This window comes from Podarcis muralis, chromosome 5, assembly GCF_964188315.1.
Source record: "Podarcis muralis chromosome 5, rPodMur119.hap1.1, whole genome shotgun sequence".
Classification (NCBI taxonomy): Eukaryota; Metazoa; Chordata; class Lepidosauria; order Squamata; family Lacertidae; genus Podarcis; species Podarcis muralis.
In genome coordinates this window covers 61,539,020-61,561,326 of record NC_135659.1, presented here as the reverse complement: position 1 = coordinate 61,561,326, position 22,307 = coordinate 61,539,020, and the positions used below count along the sequence as shown (strand labels likewise).

General features: G+C 45.9%; 1 protein-coding gene across 2 annotated transcripts in view; it reads left to right on the top strand.

Annotated features, from left to right (window-relative positions):
- SLC45A3 (solute carrier family 45 member 3) overlaps nt 1-22,058 on the top strand; it is a 53,375-nt gene extending 31,317 nt beyond the window's left edge. For both annotated transcript variants that reach the window (XM_028734345.2, XM_028734346.2), the window contains exons 2-5: nt 2,181-2,591; nt 3,484-4,308; nt 6,709-6,974; nt 8,838-22,058. In XM_028734345.2, the coding sequence (XP_028590178.2) occupies nt 2,399-2,591; nt 3,484-4,308; nt 6,709-6,974; nt 8,838-9,275 (1,722 nt within the window). In that variant the 5' untranslated portion in view covers nt 2,181-2,398 and the 3' untranslated portion in view covers nt 9,276-22,058. The remainder of the gene's footprint in view (nt 1-2,180; nt 2,592-3,483; nt 4,309-6,708; nt 6,975-8,837) is intronic.
- The last annotated feature ends 249 nt before the right edge of the window (nt 22,059-22,307 follow it).

Below are 22,307 nucleotides of genomic sequence, written 5' to 3'. Positions count from 1 at the left end.
CACGTCAAAGTGCAAGTAGATAAATAGGTGCTGCTCCAGCAGGAAGGTAAACGGTGTTTCTGTGCGCTGCTCTGGTTCGCCAGAAGCGGCTTATTCATGCTGGCCACATGACCCAGAAGCTGTACGCCGGCTGCCTCGGCCAATAAAGCGAGATGAGCGCCGCAACCCCAGAATCGGCCACGACTGGACCTAATGGTCAGGGATCCCTTTACCTTTACACAGCACTGCTGTTCTAATAGTACAGGTATGTAGTAATGGCACTTCACATCTTCTCTCTCCGCAACAAGTTCATTCTTCATGAATGAAAATGCAGCAGGTTGGAAACTTGCTAAGCTCAATCCTATTTGTGTTTCTTCCGTATCAGACTTAAGGGGCAGTGGCGCTTACCTGATCTCTGGGTGGTTGTATTCAGTGCTATTTTTCTAGAAAAAGAGGTACTGGAACTCAACACGGATGTCTCCTTTGTTCTCTTACGATGGCAATAGAGCTCACCTGAGTCGTGCCGGAACTGAGTTCTGGCTGGGAGAAAAAAACCCTGGTTGTGTTGCTGTTGCCAGAGGGTGGTGAGTTTGGCTTGGTGCAACCATCTGCCACTGTGTTTCTTTAAAAGTAAGTGTGTGTGAGTTCAGTGGGACTTACTCCCCAATAGGTGCAGAAAGGGTTATATACCCTTGCAGTGCCATCATGTCCATATTTACTTGGAAGCCTGTCCTACTGAGTTTAATGTTTATGCATGTTTGAAACATAAGAACAGCTCTCCGTGATCAGCCCAAAGACCTATCGTTCAGCATCCTATTTCCCATGTTTGCCAACTAGATGTTTCCTCTTTTAAAACCGAACTAGTGGCCATCACCACATTCCCAGGGCAGTGAATTCCGAAGATGAATCATACACTGTGTTTATACTTCCTCTTCTAAGTCCTGGATTTCCTGCCAGCTCGCTTCATTGGAGGACCTCCAGGTCCAAGTATGATGAGAGATAGAGAAAGTCTTCTCTGTCCACTTTTTGCACAAAGTACATAATTTTACAGACCTCGGTCATGTCTGTTTTACTCACATTTTTTCTTTTAACTAAAAAGACTTGGATGTAAAGGAGATGTTTTAGCCCCCACTCCACCCCACCCCACCATTCTAGTTGTTGTTCTCTTCACTTGTTACAGTTTTACAATGATTTATTTGAGATTTTATGGCTGGAACTGTACACAGTACACAGTGTGTGGCCGCACCATAGAGTTGTAGAAGAGCTTTATAATTCTGGCGGTGCAGTGATCCGTTTTGTAATGATTGCTAGCATGAAAATTGCCTTTTCCATAGCCTTTTTCCATAGCTGCTGAAAACTGAGTTGACCTTTTCGCTGAGCTCTCCACCCTAACTCTGGATCTCGTTCTTGGTTTGTGAGGATTCTTTTGCCCAAATGTGCATCGTTTTCTATATTTGCTCATGTTTGACTACATTTCCCATTTTGTAACCCATTCATCCGGTGACCTGTAGTGCTTTGAAGCATGGCAGATCAGCTGATCCTTGCACTTCAAAAGGGCTCCTTGCAAGCCCCTTCAAAGATTAGCTGGCTATGGAGCTCCCCATGGGGAACTTAGTAGTGCAGCTGATTCCAGGGAGCTTGAGCTGAGCACCCATCAGCTGATAAGAGCTGACTTCAAACTCTGTTTTTCTGCTGTGCCTGGTGGCCAGAGCAACTCAGCTAGGACTGACTGTGCTGTTGGCCAGCCAGCTGACTGACTGACTGGTGGTGAGAGAAAGTCTCCCTTTCCAATTTACAGTTGGGAGCACAATTTAAGGCTCTTTCCTGACTGTGCATTGGCAGCTGCAGCTGCACCTGCCCCTTTCCTGAGGATGTCACGTATGACATCAGGTGTGGGGCAGGTGGGCATTGTGTGTGGGTAAACAGCCTTGTGGGCCAAACTGGGATCTGTGCCAAGCCTGAGAAGGCCCGTGAGCCAGAGATTCCCAACCCCTGATTTAGCCAGGTGGAGGAAGATCATTCTTTATTGGGAACAAGGAAGCTGCTGTTAAAACATGTTTTGAAGGTGGGAAAGAGTTGCAGTGAGGGCGAGAGGAGTTTGCTTTACGGTTTCATAGCAATCTAGCAGTGTTTCCACTTCAGAAAATTTGCTACTGATGTATGTTATGCTCAGTTTTTCCCTTCTCTCTCTCCTTCTGCAGAATGTGAAGCACTGGAAGATGTCCAGGCTATTAATCTTCTCATCCTGAGCCAAAACTCTTGATTTTTACCAGCGAGCAACGTTTTAGAAGTTGTCCACTGCTGGCTATAACATGGCTGCAGACCTTTTGCTACTGAGCCACAAAAGAAAACATAGGACTCTGAAATCCTGCTCTGGATCACCCTGAGGAGAACAGTGTTAGGTGCGCACAACTCTCTGATGTTGCGGTGCAACGGTGGCATGGCTCAGAGGGCCTGGGTCAGCATGCTCTTCCAGAACCGCAAAGCCCAGCTATTACTGGTCAACTCCCTGACTTTTGGCTTGGAAGTCTGTCTGGCTGCCGGCATCACTTACGTGCCACCTCTCTTGTTGGAAGTGGGAGTGGAGGAGAAGTTCATGACTATGGTTCTGGGTAGGTGGTATTATTCATGTTATTGTTAGATGGCCATTTTCTGTGTGAGATCTAGTGTGGTGGAAAAGAAGTCTACTGTAGTCCTGCTATGTACAATGCCCATTATTGTTGTATGTACAGGGAGGGCCTCAATATGGTAATGACCCCAGAGGACCTGCCAGGCAGGTTTAAGAGAGAACTAGACTGGTTTTCAGGGAATGACATAGCTGTCAACCTTCCTTTTTGCGGGAAATTCCCTTATTCCAGCGCCGGTTCCCACTGCTTCCCGCTGCTATCCTGGATTGTTAGATATCCTGTAGACTGTTCCTGGGACAGGTGAGGCTACTGATCCCTTATTTTAAATCTGAAAGTTGACAGCTATGTAATAGTGAATTCATTTTGGATACCAAACATGAGGGCTTCTAAGAGCCTGAATTCCAGGAGGAAGAGAAGACAGTTTTAATTGTGCGCTGGAAACTGGGGCTTTATCTGTAGTGAAACGGAATCTCTAGATATGGTGCACACTGTAATGCATGCCCACTTAGTGAAACTTGAGGCCTAGTTTGCGTGTCATGGTAAGCCACTAACTATGAGCAGTAGCCAAGGTTTAGTCTGGTTTAGGTGGTACAAGAGGTACAAGACTAAAAAATAAATCAGGAAGCAGCAAAGTGGCTGTGCACCTCTCCCTGGAAGCCTGCAGGGTTGTTGTTTTTTAATACTATGTTTTTATGTTGTGACAGTGACTGGCCCAAGACTGGCCCAGTGAGCCGCATGGGGTTGGGGCCGGAGCCCTGCTTTTCCAGGCCAAAGTTTCCCCAGATTATATGAGTGATCTAATGGGCCTATAGAGTGAATATCTTGTCAACTTCTTCCACCTGATGAAATGATGTTATTTTCCTCCCATTAATTCCAGGGATTGGGCCAGTTCTGGGCCTAGTGTTTGTGCCACTCATCGGTTCCGCCAGCGACCAATGGCATAGCAGCTATGGCCGCCGCCGGCCTTTCATCTGGGTCCTGTGCCTGGGAGTTTTACTGAGCCTTCTGATCATCCCTCATGCACAACGCCTGGCCAGCCTCATTGCCTTGGATACCCGCTCCCTGGAGATCGCCTTCCTTATAATGGGCATTGGCCTGCTTGACTTCTGTGGCCAAGTCTGCTTCACCCCTCTGGAGGCTCTTCTCTCCGATCTCTTCAAGGAGCCCGACAACTGCCGGCAGGCCTTCGCTATGTATTCCTTCATGATTAGCCTGGGAGGCTGCATTGGGTACCTGCTGCCGGCAATTGACTGGGACAGTAGCTTCCTGGCGCCTTACCTGGGGAGGCAGGAGGAGTGCCTCTTCAGCCTCCTCACCATCATCTTCCTCAGCTGCGTCTTGGCCACTGCCTTTGTCACGGAGGAAGTGGTAGCGCAGGTAGAAGTGCTGGCAGGCCCTGCAATGAAGGATTCCTCCAAGTCCCCGCCTCTGGCCTGCTGCTCTTGCTGGCTTCCAAAGAACTTTCTGAGGACCAGGCATCTGGTCCAGGCCTTCAGGAGCCTTTGCGCCTTAGCCCCACGCCTGCACGGAGTCTGCTGCCGCATCCCCAAGGTCATCCGGCAACTTTTTGTGGCCGAGCTCTGCAGCTGGATGGCCCTCATGACCTTCATGCTGTTCTACACGGACTTTGTTGGGGAAGGACTGTATCAGGGAGTTCCCAGAGCTGAGCCAGGCACAGAAGCCAGGCGACACTACGATGAAGGTAATTTGATTTCTGGGGGGGGGGTAAATGCTTTATGCTTATGTCCTTCCAATACAGCAAGTTTCAGCACCTAGACCCTTTGAATTATGCAACAGGAAAACTCTTTCTCCTACCTCTGATAACTTATGCAAGCAAAGCAGACTTTCATAAAGTTACCCTTTCTATTTACTGCAAATTCTTGGTTCTTGCTCAACGTGGGATTCTTTGGGAAGGAGGCAGGAAGTGGAGTGAAAGAGGAATGGGTGGTGGAATGAGGCCAGCTGGTTTCAGTGTGGTCCTGTGATAGTGTTGGCTCTAGATCTGGGAAACCAAGTTCTAAAACCTTATTCAGCAGTGCAGTTGCTGAATTGCCCTGGGTTAGTGATCATCCTTATAGCCTGAATTCCCCCACTGTGTTATAAAGGAATCTTTTCCCCACCCCAAACATCTAAAGACAGGTGTTTTTTTTAAAAAAAAAAGAACTGGGAGACTCATTGGCCTGTATAGTCATTTCTATGCGGGACGAGAGCCAAGTTGGGCAATGGGAAATCTGTGGCCCTCTAGATGTCCTTTGTCATTGGCCGTGTTAGTTGGGGCTGATGGAAGTTGGAGCCCCAACAACATATGAAGGGGCACAGGTTCCCTGTTCCTGGTGTATGTGATTTGAAAGAGAAGACCTCAAAAACATAGGATGTGCTAGCCACATGAAACTTAAGAATATCTTTCTGCAAACCACTGTCTTGTTAAGATCCTATCAGGAGCAGACTTTGCTAATCTTTTGCAATATGGTGCCCTGTGCTAGACCAAAATTTGGTGCGCCCCAAATGGATCTTCACAATTTTGTGTCCTCTCGGCTTGGCACCCTATGCGGTGAGCCACCCATGGCGCCCTAAATCTGGCACCGATCCATGAAACCCCCCTTGGGTGGTGGTGGGAAAAGACAGCTAAGGAGTGTAGCTTACCATTCTCGTTTGTACAACAGAGTTGCGGGTGTGCCTTCTACAGAGTAATACCAGACCAGAGTACTACTGAACTAGGTCCACTGTTGGACCAAGTAGAGTACTAATGACTGAATCTTGGACAGAAGTATATTTATTATCTTGCAAACCAAGACCATTTTTGCAATGAAGGGGACTGAGCCAGGGACCTCATATGTACAAAGCTGTACAGCTTTTTAATTGCACTTAACTAATGCATTAAATCTAGCTGCCATCCTCCAGCACATAAAGTCACTCCTATGGAGCATATTCTCTGCTCAGTAAATTCATTTGTTGACCTGGGCTCCTTTGGGAAGAAAGATGGTATATCAGATTAATAATGAATAAGCAAAATTGCCTTTCGTAAGAGCAGCTTTGGACATTATTTTGCCATGAAAGCTCCCTGTGGAGGTTAATAAGGAAATGTGGAGTGTTAGCATCTCAAAAGGAATTCAGCATTTCTTCTGTAGACTTCCCCAAGCTGGTATTCTCCAGACATTTTAAGCTACAACTCCCATCAGCTCCAGCTAGATTCCCTTTTATGTTGCATGGACTTTGGAGACCAGCACGGAGTAAAGCCAGAGATAGCCAATGTACTGCCCTCCAGATCTTACTGGGGCACAACAGCTATCATCACTGGCTACGTTGGCTCTGGCCAAAGGGAGTTGTGGGCAAACATAACCCAGAGAACACCTGTTGGCAACCCCTGATCTATTGCCTCTTCTCCTTAACTTAAAAGGGTGCTTTGGTAATAGGCTTTCTTGAATACTTCTGCTAAAGCTACTTGGCCCCTTGCCTTCCTGTTGTTCCCATATAATAGTTCATTTCAAGGTCTGGGTGACCCAGCTTAAATGTAAGTAATATTTAACATTTATATCCTGGTGGTGCCTTTGAGGCTCTGCAGAATTGGAGGGTCAATTGTGTACACACAATGATGCTCAACAATCTCAGAGCCATGGCCAATGTCAAGTTGTTTTATTGGAAATAAATAAAGGAAAGTCCAAGTCTTCAGAGGACATTGTCCTATAAATTAATAAACAAATCTGTGGATGTCTTGGACTATACTTACCTCCTTAAATTAACATGATGACAAATCCTGTAACTGAAGTCTACTTAGGCCTGATGACTTTGCATGTAGGTCATCTGTTGGTTCTGCCAAGAGGAGTGACAGATGTCTTCTGGACTCTGTGTTGGCCTTTCCATTGCTATTGAAGCATATTTCATTTTTCATGCATTCATATTTTTATCCTGCCCACCTCTTAATTGTGAAATGGGAACTTCTATACTGGAACAGTTAAGAAACGCTTCTTAAAAATTGATAAGACTGAAAGCTGAACTAGCACTCAAAGCATTGCAGCTATTTGCCTTTATGAACCTGGCTATCTTGTTATTGTGGCCCCTGGCTCTTCTCCATTTCACCCAATGTACACACGTCTCTTCTCAGGGATTCGGATGGGTAGCCTGGGCCTCTTTCTGCAGTGCATCATCTCCATCATCTTCTCGACAATCATGGACCGGATGGTGAAGCAGTTTGGGACACGAATGGTCTACCTAGCCAGTGTGGCCTTATTCCCGCTGATGGCCATAATCATGTGCTTCTCTCAGAGTGTTGTCATCGTCACTGTTTCTGCTGCCCTGACAGGCTTCCCTTTCTCAGTGCTGCAGATCTTGCCGTACACACTGGCATCGCTTTATCATCATGAAAAACAGGTGGGGATGTGTATGTATATGTGTGTGTGAGAGAGAAAGTCCAGAGAGTCTTGACCAAAGTGGTTTTAATAGGGCCTAACAACTATGTGACTCATGTGTCTGAGCCATTTACATCTTGGGGTAGATCAGCCTTCTTTTTTTGCCTCACTAGTGGTAGTGAAGATTGAATAATCCATTGGTTTTTAAAGCAGGAGTGGGGAACATCTGGCCCTCCAGATGTTTCTGAGCTCCATCAGCCCTAGCAAGCAAGGACAATGGTCAGGGATGATGGCAGCTGCCTTTTACAGCTAAATTCTCAATGACCTCAATGGGGTGCTTCCATCCTGGGTATCAAATGTGGCCCTCTATTTCTGTCTATCAGGACCTTGGGGTTCTCACTTGCCAAAACCCCCTCCTCAGGCAACACCACCATTGGCCTTGCTCTGTGCCCTCTTAATGGGCTTTTGCCTGTCTAGAAGGTCCCCCTGGACTGTGATATGGGATAATAACTCTTGCTTGCTTAACTGGAAGAGTGTGTATACAGTCGTACCTTGGAAGTCAAACGGAATCCATTTGAATTCCAAAACGTTCAGAAACCAAGGCACAGCTTCTGATTGGCTGCAGGAAGCTCCTACAGCCAGTTGGAAGCTGTGACAGACATTTGGGTTCCAAAGAATGTTCACAAACCGGAACAATCACTTCCGGGTTTGCTGCATTCGGGAGCCAAAATGTTCGTCTCTCAAGGCATTTGACTTCCGAGGTAGGGCTGTCTGTGGAAATCTCTGAATTTTGTGCTGACAGGATGTTTACTTAGCTTTGCGGTGGATGCAAGCCATAATCCAGTGTTTTAATAATTCTAACTATGTTACACTCTCACTATAATCGTGTTAAACAGTTGTTACAATGCTTACATGTCACTGTATTACCTAATTGTCGTGCTATTAAGTGATATAATTACAGTATTGCATCTTGTTCAGGTTGTGCTGGAGGCAGATGTCCCTCTCCTTACTGAGTTATCCCCCTCTTGGGAGGCTGTTACTGCTCTCTAAGCTTCTTTCTCCCTTGCCTGTCGTCAACCCTTTGTGTCTATTTCCATCGTTTGTTTGTTTTTGCTTCGCCTCTTTTCCCAAGTGAGTTACTCCATAACAGCTGCTAGCCCAGTGTTGTGAGAGCCTTCAGACTAAACATCTCTGAAGCTTCATGCTCACAAGCCGTGTCAGATACTACGCTTGATCTTAGCCAAAAGGCCAAGTAGTGATACGAGCCACGCACTCTGTTGAATCATGCTGAAAATACCATTGAGCAAGGAACACTATCATTTTTTTCGAACTGGTTGATTTCAGGTAGCACCTGTTTGATGCAGTTGGTGAAACACTCTTAAAAGACACCGTTCCCCCTCCCTCTGTTCTCCAAATGGTTATGGATCTATTTGGACTTTGGAGTTGGTCTTAGCTGGGCAAAGATTATATTGTCACTTACTCCTTGCTTTAGGTCCTTGTCCCAACAGACTGATGCTGCTCACCAACTCAGCTGCCATCTTCTGTAGTCTGGGTCTTCTTCAATTTCTGCTAATGATGTGTCAAAAGAAAAGTGCTTTGCTGCTGCTGCAGCCACAAAAGTGCTGCCTTCTACAAGGTGTTGCTCTGCACACTCACTGGCCTTGTTTTAACTGCCCAGCCCTTAAACGGGTTGTATTTTCCATGTGTTTGGAACTGAAGTGAACTCCTGTTTCCATCAAGCACTGATCATTTTCTGCTTAGTTTGTAGCAAATTTCACATTCTGTTGCTCTCAATGTTTTTGTAGCATCTTGCATTATATTTTGTAGCATGTTGCATTATAGCATCTTACCCTACCCTCCCCCCTTTCCCCCCTGTCCATTTCAGATATACTTGCCCAAATATAAAAGTAAAGAAGAAGACGCAGCTCAGCTGGAGAAGAAACACGGCTTCCTCAAGAGCCACCTTCCTGGACAAAAAGTGACCTACCAGAATGGACACAGCGGAAGCCTTTTCTCCCCGCCTGTCGCAGGCTCGGCTCTGTGCGTCAGCTCGCCCTGTGAGGTCTCTCTCATCATGATGGTGGGAGACTCGGACACGGCAGCAGCAGCAGCAAGCCGAGGCATCTGTTCGGACTTGGCCATCCTGGACAGTGCATTCCTCCTTTCTCAGGTCATCCCCTCCCTCCTCATGGGCTCCCTTGTCCAGTTCACGCAGTCCGTCACCGCTTACATGGCATCAGCTACTGGCTTTGGGCTGGTGGCCATTTACTTTGCAACCAAAGTGATCTTCGACAAGAGTGACATGGCCAAGTACTCTGTGTAGGAGGAGGAAAGGCTGCCGAGGGAATTTCGCACATTGAAACGGGTCAGGTGGTGCACATTGCGGCCTCTTTCTCCCTGCCAGGTTGTGCTGTAACGAGACGTGCAAAAAACAGAAAGAAAAAGAAACCCGGCTCCCTCTGGTTGAAGGAAAAGCAGTGCTAGGCTGATCTCAGGGTATCTAACGAAAGGGAGTCTGGTTTACTGTTGTCTGTTTCTCCGTAATGCCTTCATTGAAGTGCCTCTGCACAGAAGCCCGCAGCAGACGCTTGCGGGTGTGAAAAGTAAAATGCCATCCTTTCTGCAACAGGGTACTTGCTCTGATAGCTTTGTCACATGGCATGGCGGGATGGTGACACAGTGCAGGAAGGGACCAAAGCTGTAATTAACCTCACTTCTTAAGCCCCTGCTCACACCATTGCAAATGGGAAGGGGGTGGGCGCTGAGCTGCATTTGCTGGACTCTCTCTCCAGAGCTGTGTGGCCTGCAGGCCCCAACCCCACGCTGTCTGAAGCAAGGGAGCCTGCTTGGCACGAGTGGGCTTTCAGCAGGATTCATTAACATTGCACGCCCTGTGCTTTAGACATGGACACAATTGCCCTCGCAAGGACTTTAGTTGTGCCTTTAATACATTGCTGTTGCTTGGTCTTCATGTGGGAATACTGAGTCGTCACGCCCATGTAACATAACATTTTGGGTATTGGTGTGAGCCAGGGGAAAAAAATTTGTGAAGGAGATTGCAGATGGGCACATCTGTAGAAGCAACCCCTTCCCCATAGTAGCTGTTCCAGATGTGCTGCAGGTCGGAACCCGAGATCAAGGTGGTATAAATAAGCTGAGCAGGGCTCCGTAGGAGGGGGCTTGTTTAGCAGAGGATGCTGCGGTTGAGCTGGCGGCAAGTCTGCAGTGGCGTGACGGAAATTAAAACCTTGGTCATCATCCGATACTTTCCCCTGTGTATGCCCCAAATAGAGCTTGCTGTTTGTGCAAACAGAGAGGCTCGCATAAACGTAGGTTGACGAACATGCTCCTCTGGGGGACCTGGCTTTAAGTGACTGACTGGCGCAAACACATTACACTACCTTCCACTGTGCAGTCCTGAAAAAAGAGGCCTAGTGTGCCAGCAAGGTTGAAAAAATAAAAACCTTGCTCCCGTTAAGGTGATGTGGCCAGCCTGGTTGTGCTAAAGGGCTCTGTGTTGTTGTTTTTTAAAGCACACCACCCAACTGTGTTTTTGTATACCACAAGGCAGGCTCCGGGCAGAGGTTTTTTTCCAGTGTGTGATCCAGTATTTCTACCACCCAGATAGTGTAGAGGCTCTCCTTAGGTTGAGCAAGCTATGCAAAGCAAACTGCTCTCTTTTGAAACATATTCTGTAGCTGTTGTCGCTGCTGCAAAGCAGTTTTCAATGAGCCGTTTGCAGAGCACCATGCAGTGCAGGCAGTTGTAACTTGGAGAGTGTGGAAATTGCACATCCAGTACCGAAAAAATTCAGGGAATGTAAAACTCTGCGATTGAGAAGCCAAACCCCTTCCCCCAAAGTAAGATAACCTGTCCTATTGGGTTCAAGAAATCTGAACGAAAAGAAGTAGCTGTAACTAGCTCAGGACCAAACTTGATATGATGTTAATTATGTGAATTCAATTAAGGTGCACTTTGTGGGGGGTGGAGTGGGTGGGATTATATTACTAGCAGCCTCAAAGAAGCCTGTACAGTCTCTGGAGGGACCACTGTCTCTCTCCCTGCTGTGGTCCTAACAAAAATTACCCCTCTAAAGCTTCTATTTGTTTGTCAGTGGAAACCTCTACTGGTGCCACAGGGAGCCTCCACTGGCACCAAAAATAAATTGCTAGGAGAGGAGAAAAGCATCCTGTTCTCCCAGTTGGCTACCAGATGCCCACAGGAAGCCTGAAAACATGATTTGAGCACAGTAGCACTCTTTCCTTATACTGGCCACCCCTGGGAGTTGTAGTTCAGGGCCAAAGTTCTCCACAACTTGGGCAGGGAGAGGCTCTGACACACTCTTCTCCAGTCCTGGATAACCCCATCTGCCTGAGTAAATGTGTGCATCCAGTTGCTCTGCGTAGGAGCGTGTCGACCAGAGCGAAGGAGACATTTCCTTTAATTTGCCTCTTCCACATTCTTACTCAGCCTGTGGACTCACCTAGTTGCTCTTGACCTTGACCTAATAGAAACAAACAGAACAGCAGCTTTCACCAACTGGTGGTGGCAGTTCCTGCTCAGGGTTTGGGAGAATGGGAGGGCTTATCTTACAAGCAGCAAACCCCCCCCCCCCAACACCTGTGACACCTCTCCTCTCACAGCTATTCTACAAACCCTCTAGAGCAGCCTTTCTCAACCTGTGGGTCCCCAGATGCTGTTGAACTACAACTCCCATCACCCCTAGCTAGCAAGGCCAGAGCTCAGGGATAGAGTAGTCCAACAACATCTGGGGACCGACAGGTTGAGAACCGCTGCTCTACGGAATTCTTGTTGATGGCTTAGGAACCCAGCATCTAGGTCAGGAATTTTCAGTCTTTTGAAATCAAGGATCCACCTTAAGCCCAAATGTGCAACGGAGGACCCACTCCTTAACATTTTCCCATTGTACTTGGTTCTGCTGCTGCTGTCATGACCCACCTTAGTTAAGGCTGTGACCCAGGAGTGAGTCCCAACCCACCAGCTGAAGACTAGGAAGTCGAGAAAATGCGAGTGGTGCTAGCCAGGAAGCAGGTTTAGAGGGTGAGCGCAAGCTGGGAAGTGGGAGAGGCTCCACTCCATCTCCAGTGACAGGGGAGGGGTGTGTGTGTGTGTAAGATGCGCACACAACACTGTCTGGTGCGTCCCTTCTTAGAAGAATAGCATGCTGTTACTGGGCAAGTAAGGGCGACGACTGTGCTTGGAAACTGGCATGAGTACAAATTGGAATAAATCAGATCAAGCTTTCTTCTCGGGGAATTGCGCATTATGGGTGTGGTCCGAGTGATGGTTACAGATTACTATGTGGAAAAAAGTTTGAAGCTATTCGTACTCGAGGACACTGGCATCTGCAGCTAACAAGAGAGAGCCAAGGGCTTGAGGGATGGGTTTAGATGTGGGGGCTATAAGGGCTGAGTCGAATTTCCCAAGTAGAGCTTGTTGCCCAAAATCTAAGCTTGAGCCAAAATGATACCTAAAAGCAGAGTCTTGCACTCTTGAGCACTTGCAAATATATCAGATATGGGGACTAGAGAAATGTCACTTGTGCCTGTATTCTGCAATATGAAACTTTGAAGCTGTGTGCCATCCTCTTTGAGCCTCTTAATTTCCTGTTTCCTGGAAGCAATGAAGTTTCTGTGGTTGTGCAGCTGGAAAAGAATATTTTGAAACTTAAAACTGCCCAGGCTGCTGCTTTCTACCATATTTTTTTTTGTGTCTTAATTTGGGAGGGAAGAGAATGTTGCTGCTTCTAACCCTGCCCCAAGATGGATTAGAAGAATTTAATAGTTGGAAAGGACACTGCCTAGTCCAACACTGTCCAGTGCAGGAAGCTTGCATTGCTGCATCCCTGGCAGAAGGTTGCCCAGCCTCTGCTTAAACGCTTCCTGTGAGGGAGACCTCTCTACCTCCCAGTCTGTTCTGAGCATCCACCAGCTCCAGTGATCTGCAGTGTTGTATTCGGCAACCAGCCACAAACCTTCATCCCCTAGCAAATAGCCAGCTCTAAATAAGCACGGTTGTTAGGAACGCTCTCTTTTTACACTTGATATGGATCACTGAAGAATCCATCCAGCCATTGGGCAACGGATGGACACATCCCTACTATTGCTGTATGGCCAGTATTAGCTCAGATACATATGGGGTCCATTTTGCAAGCTTTCTTAGAGATCAGTTGGGTGGCAAGTTCTGACTCCTATGTTACTGATCTGCTTCATCTGTCGTCATCCCCCCTGCCACCCTCCAGCTTTATTTAAAGGGAATTTATTATCATTGTTTGGGCCAGTGATTGGGTGGTGCCTTTACTTCTCGACAAGAGATTCCTTTGGATCATTTGTTTTGGGGGAATGTATTTCCCATTCTGTGTCTTGCAAAGCACTGTCTGCAAACAAATTGTGATTCTATTTATTTAGGGAAGTAAATATTTTGTACAGTTTATGTGCAGGGGGTATTAAAATTTATTAAGGAGTGGAAACCTTTAAAAAAAGTGTATGTGTTTGTTTCTTAAATTAACGGATGCCAAGTTTTTTTTTTAATTATTAAAAACAATTTGTATACCGCTTTACTACAATGTCTCTAAGCGGTATACAAGAAATAAAATACAGAAAAGGTGAAAATCAGTTAAAACTATAAAATCTGATTTCAGCCAAAATGCCTGCTGGTAAAATGATATAAAATATAAAATAGACACTGGATGACCTCAACTGGAAGAGAGCTCCACAAAATTGGGTCCATGTGGTAGATACAAACCATGCACCCAAGTCATTGGGGACCACTAACAGTGACTCCCCCAAAGACCTCAGTGATCAGGCAGGGATATAAGGGATTAGGTGTCCTTGAGGCACCCTGGACCCAAGTTGTTAAGGACCTTATAAATTCATACAAGAATATTGAACCTGGCCTAGTAGCATATGGGCAACCAGTGCAAGCTTTTGAGCACTGCTGACAATAGTCTTTCCCCATCAACAGTTTACCTGCAGCATTTGGTGCCAATTAGAGCCTCTGGACCAGGCCCAAGAGTAGAACCTCATGGAGCACATGGCCATAATCAAGTCCTGAGTTACTAATGTGTGAATCACTGTGGCCGCACTACCCTTTTCCAAGAATGGCTGTCGTTGATGCACAAACTGTAGGTGGTAAAAGGCACTAGAATGGACCCAGGAACAACCCAAAAATCTAAGCCTGTTCTTTCAGTGGTAGTGCAACCCCATTCAGAACAGACTAATACCCTTGTGGTGGAAAGAAAGGTTACGTTCCAGCCGTACACATCCATTCATAAGAAATGGAAGAAAGGGGAAATTGTGAAGAAAGAGTATACATGAGTAGCCAGCAATTGCAGGGTGAAGGTCAGGTGGGCTGAAGCTCAGAATGAGAGAGGTTAAAAATAATATTACAGGCTTATTCAGCCATGTTTGAAGCAAGACGAAGAATGTGCAAGTAGGTGCTTTGCATGGAGAAGGAGAAATGCTATGGGTGACAGAGATGGCAGAACTGCTCAATGTCTATTTGATTCTGTCTTCAATCAAAAGGAAAGCAGTGCCCATGCTTGTGATAACAGAATAAACTACGCAAGGAGTGAGATGAAGCCCAAGATAGAAAAAGAGGGAGTATGAGAACACCTGACTACTTTAAATGAATTCAGATCTCCAGGGCCTGGTGAGCTGCACCCAAGGGTACTAAAGAGCCTGCAGATGTAATCTCAGATCTTTGAGAATTATTGGAGAACAGGTGAGCTCCCTGGAGACTGTTCTCCCCATCTTCAAAAAGGGGGAAAAAGAAGATCCAGGTAACTACCAACTTATAGCTTGACGTCAATACCAGGAAGGGTCCTAGAACAGTTGGTCTTTAAGCACTTAGAAAAGGATGCTGTGATTACTAAGCCCCAGCATGGGTTTCCTCCAAAACAAGCCATGCCAGACAGCTCTACAATTCTATGATTCTGCGAGCCTTCATCCAGGTAAGTAGGAGAATTACACAGTTCAAAGGTGCATTCCAGCCAGGCAAAGATGCTCAAGGAAGTCACTGAGCAGGGGCAGTGAAAGGTGTGGCCTACAGAGAAAAGGAATGGCCTGGAGCAGGCATTCCCAACCTTCGGCCCTCCAGATGTTTTGGACTACAATTCCCATCATCCCTGACCACTGGTCCTGTTAGCCAGGGATCATGGGAGTTGTAGGCCAAAACATCTGGAGGGCTGCAGGTTGGGGATGCCTGGCCTAGAGAGAGCCACAAATTGGCCCACATGCCAGAGGCTCCCCACCACTGGTATAAACACACATGTGAAAAACTGAGCTCAGTATTTTCTTTGCTAAAGCTTCTATATGGAATTCCATTAGGCTTCCCAGAGAACTACATTGGGTGTGGTGGGGATGGCAGATTTAAATTTTACCCATCACTGAATATTCATGCCTGGAGGGGGGGCAGAACCACCCACTGATTGCTGTCTGTCATGCAGCTGGTGGCACAACGTCAGAAAGGCAAAAGTGTACACAAACAGAACAAGGCAATAGGAAGTAGAACATGTTTGCCTCAAAACAACCTTTGGCCTCTCTTAACGAACACCCAGAATTTGCTAAGGCAAGGATGGTGAATTATTTTTCTTCCTGAGATTTTATATTAACCTAATTTCTACTGCAACGCTGAATGAAGAAAAAAGTTGCAGGATCATCCTTTGAGGCTATTTCTGAATTTGCAAGTATAAAATCATAGAATGGTAGAGTTGGATAGGACTCTGAGGGTCATCTTAAGTTCAACTCCCTGCAATGAAGGAGCTCAACTAAAGCACCCTTGACAGATGGCCCTCCAACCTCTGCTTAAAAACCTCCAAGGAAGGAGAGCCCACAATATCCATTCCACTGCTGAACATCTCTTACTGTCAGAAAGTTCTTCCTGATGTTTAGTCAGCATCTCCTTCCTTTCTTGTAACTTGAATCCATTGGTTCAAGTTCTACACCACAGAGCAGAAGAAAACAAGCTTGTTCCATGTGACAGCCCTTTAGATATCTCAAGATGGCTATCAGATCTGCTCTCAGTCTCTGTTTTTCCAGGCTAAGCATACTCAGCTCCCTCAACTGTTCCTCATAAGGCTTGATTTCCAGACCCTTAATCATCTTGGTGGCCTTCCTCTGCAAAGGATCTGGTTGCAAAAATAAAGGCGTTATGAACAGAAATCTGACCAACACTTATCTAGTATGGTAACCCTAGGCCCCAGCACTGATAAATATTGAAGACAAAATGGGAATAGGGGATGTAGTACTAGATATAATATAGACTAGTAGAGATGAATATGTGCAAAGGGTTCTGCTTTAACAGGTAATGTCGCACTTAAAACCTTTTTTTAAGGTCTTAATAGATAAATAGGTACCACTCTGGCGGGAAGGTAAATGGCATATCTGTGCGCTGCTCTGGTTCGCCAGAAGCAGCTTAGTCATGCTGGCCACATGACCCAGAAGCTGTACGCCAGCTCCCTCGGCCAGCAAAGCGAGCTGAGTGCTGCAACCCCAGAGTTGGTCATGACTGGACCTAATGGTCAGGGGTCCCCTTTACCTTTTAGTATTGTATGCCAATGAGTATAAAGAAAACGTACAGTTTCCCTCCCTAGTTGATGCTGTCACTAATAAGCTCTTAGCTGCCTGTATGCTGGGAGTGTAGCATTTATCTTGCCAAAAGCTGAGCATATCTTCAAAGCCATTAAAGAAATTAGTGGAACAACAACAAGCCATTGGCTGAGGAGTGGCTTAAAGCGTGGAATGCTATGCTGTTGAATAAACTAACAGTAGTAATTAGATCTAAATTAGGGGGAAATCTCAGCTATAAATGATGATTTTGAGAAATGGAAGGAGGGACTACTTTGGGGTATGCTTCCATTTATTTTAGCATTTAAAAAGGAGGAACAGCCCAAGAGCCAGAGAAATTTGGCAACCAACCCACTGATACAGGCCCATGCAACTTTAGGCTTGGAAATAAATCTGGTTTGTTTTCACTGCTTCAGTTGCAGAACAACTTCCTTTGGCAACAGGTACCTGTTGGGGAAAGTGGTACAGTGAGGGCTGAAGTCCAGTGTCCCACAGTCTAGCTCTCCCCCCTCACATTAGTATCCAGGGAGTGGCAGATTATGGGGGTAGCAGCAAACAAGCCCTATGTCAGCACCTAGACCCAAGTGGGCATGTTTAAAAAATATCTTTTGTAGACAGGAGGTGACCAGCCAGTTATGTACATTTATTATGTTTACTACAGTATATGCTTGGTATAGTATTTTTACTTTAAAATATATATTGGACATTGGCCAACAGAGTAGTTCCTTGAACCAGTCACAGTATCCCAGCCTAAACTACCCCACAGGGCTGTTGTGATGATGAAATGGGGAGGACGACGACTATGTACTATGTTCAGCCAGGAGCTCTGGCCAGCTCCAGTGCTGGTGGCCTTGCTTTTTTAACTAAGGCGTTTTTGACTTTTCAACTCATCAAAAATTGAGGCTGATACACATCTTGTCCAGTAGGTGGTGCCATAAGATGTTGTAAAATCTAGAAAGCAGCATTATGGTTAGGATTTTACATTCACTGAAGTCCCTTTATTTTGTGGATTTCAGCTAGTCCTCTGGTTACTGTCAGTGCATCAGTCCCTTCTATGTTACTAAACTTTTGGTCATAAATCCCAGTTTAGGGATCCAGCAGGTTCCTACTCTGGAACAAGCTGCTGCCAGCTTGTTAAACCTATGATGGAGTCTTTGCTCAGCAAGCCTATTTTTGCCTTGTTTCTCTAGCATACAAGAATAATCATAGGTTTCTCTCAGTCTAGGTAAGCCACTACGCCACTTTTTGATTATTCTGGATGGTAAGCAATTAATTAATTACTTTAACAGATTCATATGCCACTCCTCTTCAAAGCTTCAAGGGCAACTAATAATAAAATATAACAACAGCACACTTGGTTCTCTTTGTGGGTCTTTAGGCGGCATCATCATCAGTACATGAGATAAAAATAGTTGCAGACTCAGGAACATCCCAAGGTTTTCAGAAGTACAAAAAACACCTTCCTGAGCAGGAGTGGGGAACTGTGGTCCTCAAGATGTTGCCAGATTCTAAACAGCCAATACCATTTTTCCAGGGAACTATGGGAATTGTGGTTCTCTGAGGGGAAAAGGTCTCCTAACAGCTCTCAGCACCCTTAACAAACTACAGTTCCCAGGATTCTTTGAGAGAAACCAGTACTGTTTAAGGTGGTATGATACTGCTTTAAATGTTGTAGTGCAGATGGGGCACCAGGGAAGTCCCCCCCCCCCCAATATTGACAAGACATGTTGCCAGGCTGGCAGCCTTGAATTAATGGAAGTTTCTAAGCCCTCTTCAAGGTATCCGCCTTTGTTTATCTCTTCCCCGGCATTCCCACACATCATGGCTGAGCATCACAGAAAAGTTGTACTCTGCAGAGGGCAATGCCTATGTAATCGCAATGCAATTGCTAGGAATGCTGGAGTTGCTAGTTCTCCAAGTTGCAGATGAGCAGGGACAAATTCAACAGGTGCATCTCCAGGATGGCAAAAGGGGCACCCCTAGGAATTATTTGTGTCATACAGCTATTCACCACGTGAATTTGATACATTAAACCATGAATCAGCCCCAGGCTACATGATTACATGCCTTAAAACCTACAGCCATAGAATAACAATATTGTAGGGTTGGAAGGGACCCCACGAGTCATCTAGTCCAAACCCCTACCATATAGGGCAGGTGAGAAAATTTCAAAATAATCATCATCATTCCATTCATGTTTACTATTGAAATCTTCTTAATTTCATTAATATCACAGTCATGCTATTATTTTGTCTGCATACCTGAACCTTCAATTGACATTCCCAGGGTGGCTTACTTTTTTAAACAACAGCAACAACAACAACTAAACCAAAAACCATAATATCAACAATAAAACTGTTTCAGCCTATTTAGTCCCATTGATGTCAATAGCACAACTGCTTGTAAGTTACTGCCTTGGAAAAAATGGGCCAAAAGTAAAAGCTTCAGGCCATTAAAACTCATGGCTGTTCCCTGCCTTGGGGGGCACTACCTGTTAAAACATGCAATTTCACTGTGGCAGAAATCTGGGCAGTTCCCTAAATAAATTAAAGAAAGATCAGGCATGCCGGCAGCCTGCAGAAGAGAAGTTAACGATGGCAACTTCTCATTACCACTCCTAGTCAGCTAATTAACTGCAAGTTAATGCAAGCACCTAAAGCCTTCTGGGGAGAAAGTGGTAATGGTAACGATCATGCCGGATCATGCTCTAGGGATGAGAGAGTACAACTGCCATGGTGAATGAATTAAAGAACTTCATCCTGTCGTGTGTGGCATGAGACATAGCAGTCCTCTGTTGACAGGATGCTTGATTTCCCAACCTGGTGCCCTTCAGATCAGGGGCAGTCAGTGTGGTGCCCTGAAACACCCACCATCCCTGACCATTGGTCATGCTGGCTGGAGCTGATGGGAGTTGGAGGCCAACATCTGGAAGGGACCAAATTGACTCTGCTCCAGATGTTGCTGGATTCCAACTTCCTCTAGCCTCAGCCACCATGACCAATGATCAGGGAAGATGGGAGTTGTATTCCAACATCTAGAGAACATTAGGGTTCCTTCTGGATGAAGGCAGTTCACTGAGCAGTCATCCCGATTTGTTCCCACCCAGTTTGCAACGGTGCTGGATGATGTTGCATCACTCAAACCATTATTCCTTTCTGTTGCATTGCATTTCCCCTCTGTGCTCCTACTTATAGGAAAAAGATGGATCTTTTGGTGAAGTGGGTTTGTTGCTCAAGAGCTTTGAATCAGTTTTAATTTTGCAATCTCAATTTGCTGGTATGTGATTGAATCCCACCTGAAAACAGTGACTGTCTGGGAGCACCACAGGTTGGGGAAGGCTGCTATAGACAAGCCCTGTCTTCTTCTACTACTGCTGCTGCTGCTTAGCACTAAAATATTGCTATCTGAAGCATTTAACACACATTGTCTCAATAATCCTTAAGACAGCGCTGTAAGATGGGGCATTGTGATTATCCCCACACTGCAAGGGGAGAGGGGGCTGAGGCATCAGTGGCTTGCGGAAGGCTATTTATGCTGCAGTCCTGCACCCATTTACCAGGGAGTAAGTCTCCATGAGCTCAGTGGAGCTTACTCCTCAGTAGACATGCTGCAGTGCTGCTGAACTCCCAACTCCCATCAGCCCCAGAATGACCAATGACTAGAGATTATGGCAATTCAGAAACATCTGGAGAGCCACAGGCTCCACATCCCTTTGGCCCAGTGTTTCAATCACTGGGGGGGGGGGGTAGAGAGAGGAAAGGAAAGGACTGGCATCCGCACCCAACATCATTGGGCAACTGACAGGACACTAAGTCCCACTGGTGCTGCCTTCTTCCCTTGCCCCCACCCCCCAATACTGGGCAGTCTTAGAGACACCATTTAAAATTTCTCACAAGGAACTCAGGCATTGTAGCTGCCCTACATTACAGCACTGTTGCCCATTAGGCCTAACACAGAAGGAAGCCTACCAGACTGAGGCCAGTTTGCATAGGACCAGGGCCTGACCAAGGCATTTTGCTGCCTGAGGTGAAGGGAATTGGTGAGCCACATGCCCCAAACTCCCATGCAAAAACTGATTGGACCATCAGGTGAGGGCAGCAAGTTTGTTTAGGAGGTGCAGGGCACTCACAGCTGTTCTCAAACACCTTGCCACTAGTTCTTGCCCTCCAGCAACTGCCACCTAAGGCAGCCACCCTGCCCTACCTAATGGTAGGGCTGGTCTTAGGAGAACTGTCTCAAAGCTGCACTTGCCAAAGAGGGTCTGACCTGCCCCCTTATTTATTGCTTGTATTTATATCCCATGTTTCTTCCAAGATGCTCAAGGTGGCATACATAGTTCTCCTTCCCATTTTATCTTCATAGCAGACCTGGGTGCTGGGTTAGGCTGACACGCATTGACTGGCCCAAGGTCAAACAGTCAACTTCATGGCCGAGTAAGGATTTAAACATTGGGCTCCCAACACTCTGACCACTACACCACACTGTAGTAGCCCCATGGCTATTCGTTTTAGAAGGCTACCGGGAAGGGTGAGGTATATGGATGGCCTCAGTGTGGAGAGCCAGTGTGGTGCAGTGGTTAAGAGCGGTAGACTCGTAATCTGGGGAACCGGATTTGCATCTCTGCTCCTCCACATGCAGCTGCTGGGTGACCTTGGGCCAGTCACACTTCTTTGAAGTCTCTCAGCCCCACTCACCTCACAGAGTGTTTGTTGTGGGGGAGGAAGGGAAAGGAGAATCTTAGCCGCTTTGAGACTCCTTCGGGTAGTGATAAAGCGGGATATCAAATCCCAAAAAACCTCATACTTCCACCCCACATAAACCAAGCGAATTGTTTGGAATCATATTTGGAAGTTGAATCACATAAGAGATGCTCTGGCAAGGACTGCACACCACTGATAAAAGTGTTCCTCACCGTGTGCTGTGCCCTTGGCAGGATAGTCTGCTCAGTTCCCTCAGCAAGAGTATTTTTTGTTGACTGCAGAATCAAGTCGCCAAACAACGAAGCTTTTTCAGAGGATTTCTAGATGGCCTCATATTTGGAGGGGTGTGTGTGTTGAGGGTAGTGCTTCTCCAAGAAAGCAGAAATAAAAATCAGGTAGGGTATAACTATAGACTAATAATAATGGCAATACACAGTGTTCCTGACTTTGCCTGTCATTTAATAAATGCTTAGGACATACATCCAGCATGCCTAGTTTTCTCTCCATTTTTCCAACTGCACATTAAAAAAAACCTTGCCTTAAATTGATGATCTGATATGCAATTGCAGTAGCATATGGTATGTTCAAACTTCTCAAAATTAATGGAAATGAACAGCACCAATAAACATGTGACCAATTTACGGCACCGTGCTGTGCTGTGTATATTGTACACCACACTACTTGTGAAACAATGCTGAACTACTTTGAGGTTTTCTTGTTTGGTTTCTACAATCAAGTGGAATATAAATTTAATGAAATACATATGATGTGCAGATCATATAATAAACTGCAGATGATCTTCCCACCTTCTAAGTATAACATTTCATTCATTCATTTTTTTAAAATATTGATAATGTTTAACTTACATGGGATATATTTTTTGGAAACACATGCACCCCGATCTTCACATACCTAGGTCTGAGGAGGCACACACACCGGGTTGAGAAACACAGATATAGCTAAATTGAAGAATATATTGCCTTAATTCAGAAGGTTTGCATGCTATCAGACTTCATTCTCTGATGGGATTTCAGCATAGCTGAGCAAGGGAAGGACTTTCCCCAATGA